Source organism: Chondrus crispus, genomic scaffold, assembly GCF_000350225.1.
Source record: "Chondrus crispus Stackhouse genomic scaffold, scaffold_105, whole genome shotgun sequence".
In the NCBI taxonomy this organism is placed as follows: domain Eukaryota; phylum Rhodophyta; class Florideophyceae; order Gigartinales; family Gigartinaceae; genus Chondrus; species Chondrus crispus.
This window is the reverse complement of record NW_005178923.1, coordinates 14634-18438: the sequence shown is the minus strand read 5'-3', so window position 1 is coordinate 18438 and position 3805 is coordinate 14634. Positions and strand designations below refer to the sequence as shown.

General features: G+C 60.7%; 1 protein-coding gene; it reads left to right on the top strand.

Moving 5' to 3' along the window:
* Positions 1-1616: 1616 nt before the first annotated feature.
* CHC_T00001595001 (hypothetical protein) lies at positions 1617-3416 on the top strand. XM_005712465.1 is given in 2 exon segments: positions 1617-2807; positions 2808-3416. 1 exon segment carries the CDS (start codon positions 1617-1619, stop codon positions 2805-2807), a length of 1191 nt encoding a protein of 396 aa, XP_005712522.1. The 3' UTR covers positions 2808-3416.
* The last annotated feature ends 389 nt before the right edge of the window (positions 3417-3805 follow it).

The following is a 3805-nucleotide window of genomic DNA, read 5'->3' as shown; positions in this document are numbered from 1 at the left end:
AGCCTCCGCAAAAATGGGCTTCATGGCGGGCGAGGGCGCGGCAATGCGGCGGGGGCGGGGAGATGTCATGTGTCGGCGGGAGCTGGCGGGGGGCGCGGATAGATGGCAGGCACTGTACGCGCGTAGATGGCAGGCGCTGCGCGCCGTGAGTGGCGCTCGGTTTAGTGGTTCGGAAATTGTTTTGATAGATTGGAAAGTATGAGTTACTTTTTTGGGAAACTTGCGGTTGTTGAAAGCGGCTCTAGATGATGACGGAGCTGCTCGTGCGGCAGGGGCGCGCGCGTGTGGCGGGGGGAACAGGCATGGGCAGCGTGGGCGCACGGGCAGGGCGCTGGCGCGCGGGGGAGTGGCGCGCGCAGGCGACTGTCAGGCTGGGCGGGAGTAAAGGCGCGCGAACGGGCGGCGTGACGCGCGGCGTGCGTTTTCCCGCGGCGCACGCGTTGGAAGGGCACCGCGGACGCAATGCGCGGGTGTGGAGTACCAAGGGTACAACTTGTACGCGGCGTAACTTACGCGAGGGGGGAAGGTTGTTCGGCGGCGGGCATGCGGCTTGTTGCGGGCCGCCGTGGTATCCGCCTCGGGCGCGGACGCGGGGACGGGGCGGGGAAGGGTGAAAAAGAAAAGATGAGGGGTGGGCGGTGTCAGACTCGGCGCAAGTGAAAGGGAGAGGGAGGGCCCGCGCGGCTCAGCGTGCCGGGGCGCGACGTAACATTAAAGCGGGTTCTCCCTGCCTGGTTGTAAATAAAGTTTTTTATCTAAGACCCCAGCCCCTTTAATGTGAGTCAGCGCATGCAACGGCGCCGTGCTGCGGGGCTGTTGCATGGGGACGGCGCACGCCTTCTGATCGGCACGCGCTTTTTCCCAGTGTCGTTGTGACAGGAAGCGACTGGGCGGTTACAGCTGTCACGGTGGGGCGGCGCCGTTTGATTGCGGCGTCCTGAAGTGATGTCAACATCGTCCTGACAGTCGGCAATTTGTCCGGACGGCTGTAAGTGGCATGCCGCAAGCGGCGACAGACCGATTATACATGTAGCAGGGCACTTGTCCTCCACTGCCCGCACTGCAGTAGACTCTCCGTCCGCGACGGGCGCGGTACAGTACCGGTACCCGAAATAGAAAAGCGCGGATGGGCGGAGGCGAGAGGCGAGACGGGAAAGCTTCCCAAAGCGGCTTCAGTTACGGCCAAGCGGGCCTCGATTCTCGCAGCGGGCTCCGCCTACAATGTACGGCCAGGCGCACCTCGACTCTCGCAGCGGCCTCACTTACAGCAAAGGCACGCCGGAGGCCAATGCGTGCGCGACGCGAGCATTTTGCCGTTTAACGGCGCGCGCCACCAAAACGGGATTCGCGGGACGGCCCAATGGGAGCGCTCCTAAACCCCTTCGCCTGACATTATAGACGCCCCTTGCGCGGCCCAGCGAGCCTTTTACTGACACCCCCGCCGCCTCGCCGTTAGAAGGCGGTGTGCGAAAAAAAAAAGCGGCCGCATTTGTGCCATCTTGACAGAAACTCCCGGTTCTGGCAGTCATGTGTTTTCTACCCCACACCCGCCTGACGGAACACCCCTGGACAAACAGCGTTACGCGCAGGCGCTTTGCCCCAAGCCCGAGCCGCCCATGAAATCCATTTCTTTCACCTTGCCCGCTCTCGCCACACGTCTACTAGTTCACCCACTAGTTAACCGACTCCTTCGCCTCCTCCCTTCCGCCCACCCCGCCTCCTCCTCCTCCTCCCTCCGCCCGCCCACCCTGCTTTCCCCCTCCCTTCCGCCCACCCCGCGTCCTCCCTCCCTCCGCACCCCCCCCGCCTCCCCGGCCCTCCCGCGCCCGCCCCGCCACCATTCCGCGCCGCCGCTACTACCCAGTCTCGCCGCCCAGCTCCGCGCAGTTTCCTCATCTCCCGTTCCTGACACCGCCCGCGATGAAGCCGCCCGCGATGAAGCCCATTCTGCGCAAGGACGACCCGAAGCTGGTGCTGGTCATCGCCGCCGCGCTGTCCATCACCATGGCCGCACTCACCGTGTCCTACATGCAGCCGCCCGTCGTGCCGCGCGAGACCGTGCGCCAGATCATCTACCAGGGCGGTGGCGCCGCCGCCGCCGCCGCCCAGAAGAAGCTCCTCTTCTACAACCGCCCGCCCAAGACGGGCAGCACCACCGTCCGCATCGCCTTCAAGGAGGCCCTGGACAAGCACGGCCTCGTCTCTGCACGCTGCTTCAACATGATCGAGTGGAACGAGATGGCCATCAAGACCATCGTCAACCGCCGCAACGTCGACTTTTACGGCTGCCACACACGCCTACTCACCCGCCGATACAACGACGTCGCCGCCATGCGCAACGGAAACGTCACCTTCATCACCAGCACCAGGGCCCCCAAGAACATCATCCTCTCCGCCTTCCTGCAGCACTACCGCCACGACGACGTCCCGCACATCACAGACCCCGCCAAGATCCAGGAATACGCCGCCAAGTACAAGGAGTACATCGACACCTACCCCGTCGACGCCCTGTACCGCTACCACGGCGCAGACAAACTCCTCCGGGACTGCCCCGTCCGCTGGGAGCACCAGGAGGCCATGCGCTTCATCGCAGAGCGCTACGAGGTCATCGTCGACCTCGACCGCCCGGAGGAGTCCTCCACCATGGTCGAGGCCGTCACTGGCATCCGCCCCGACTTCACTGGCATGTACAACACGAGGACCACCGACACCTCGGGGCCCATGATGGCCGAGCTGCTCAAGCTCGACACCTCGCACAAGACCTGCGGCAACGAGCTCGTCCACTCTACCCTGAAGCAGCAGTTTAATATCATCAAGGACCGCTTGCTGCAGAACAGGTGCTTCAACGAGGATGGCGGCACCTTTGAACTGTGCGAGAAGGCCGTCCTCAAGATGGAGGATATCCGCGAGCGCACTAGGAAGGAGTCTTATGCCGCCATGGAAGTCCTCAAGAGGAAGGCCCCTACCAAGTGATACCTGCATTACTCGCAATAGGAGGGCGGAAGAAAGAAAAAAGAGAAAGTAAAACGGCAGGAGAGGAGCGTCTTTTGACGTGAAAAATCATGAACATATTCAAAAGAGTTGCTTATATGTTCCTTTCAAGTTCGGTGTAGATGTGATGGCGGCCCGATGTTTTCCCAATTCTATTGCATGATTTCTTTTGGTTATACTGTGGATGTCGCAATGTTTTCGTTGCCCCTGCATGTCTGGAAGAGTCGGTCAGGCGTTTGAGCACTGCTCGAAAATAAAGAGTCGTGCTCAACTTTTCTGAAAAAAAGGCTTTGCTTACTTACTGTTGGGTTATCTTCCGTGGATCATGTTGTCTACTACTGTACATAGAGGTCATTAAACAGATGCTGACCCCCGCATTTGGTGGCCTGAATTTCTCCTCCGTTGGAGATTACTTACCCTCAGAATCAGCGGCAGCTCATCATCACCTCGCCCTTCACCACTAACGTTCAAAATTGGACGAGTATCAATTGCATCCATTGCGGAACTTGAAAGAAAGACGCAAATTTTACCCCTATCCGTCACGCTCTGCATTTGTATGCCCCAGTGCTGTAGTAGTCTCGATCTTTGCCTACAATACTGCTGGGAAGTTAAACACGTGTCTGCTTGTGCCGGCTCGAACGCGGGGCGCCAGTTGCTGCGAAGAGAAAGAAGACTTGTCGGCTGTTGACGCATGGGCCCGCACGGGGATTTGCGCATGGGGGACGAAAGGAAAGTGTCAGGGAGACCAAGAAGGGAAAAGGAGCGGGGAGGAGGCGAAGGGAAGGGCCAGTAGCGGGGGGGGGGGGGGGGGGGG

Coding starts and splice junctions, on each gene's coding strand:
- CHC_T00001595001 (XM_005712465.1), top strand. CDS start 1,617: ATGAAATCCATTTCTTTCACCTTGCCCGCTCTCGCCACACGTCTACTA.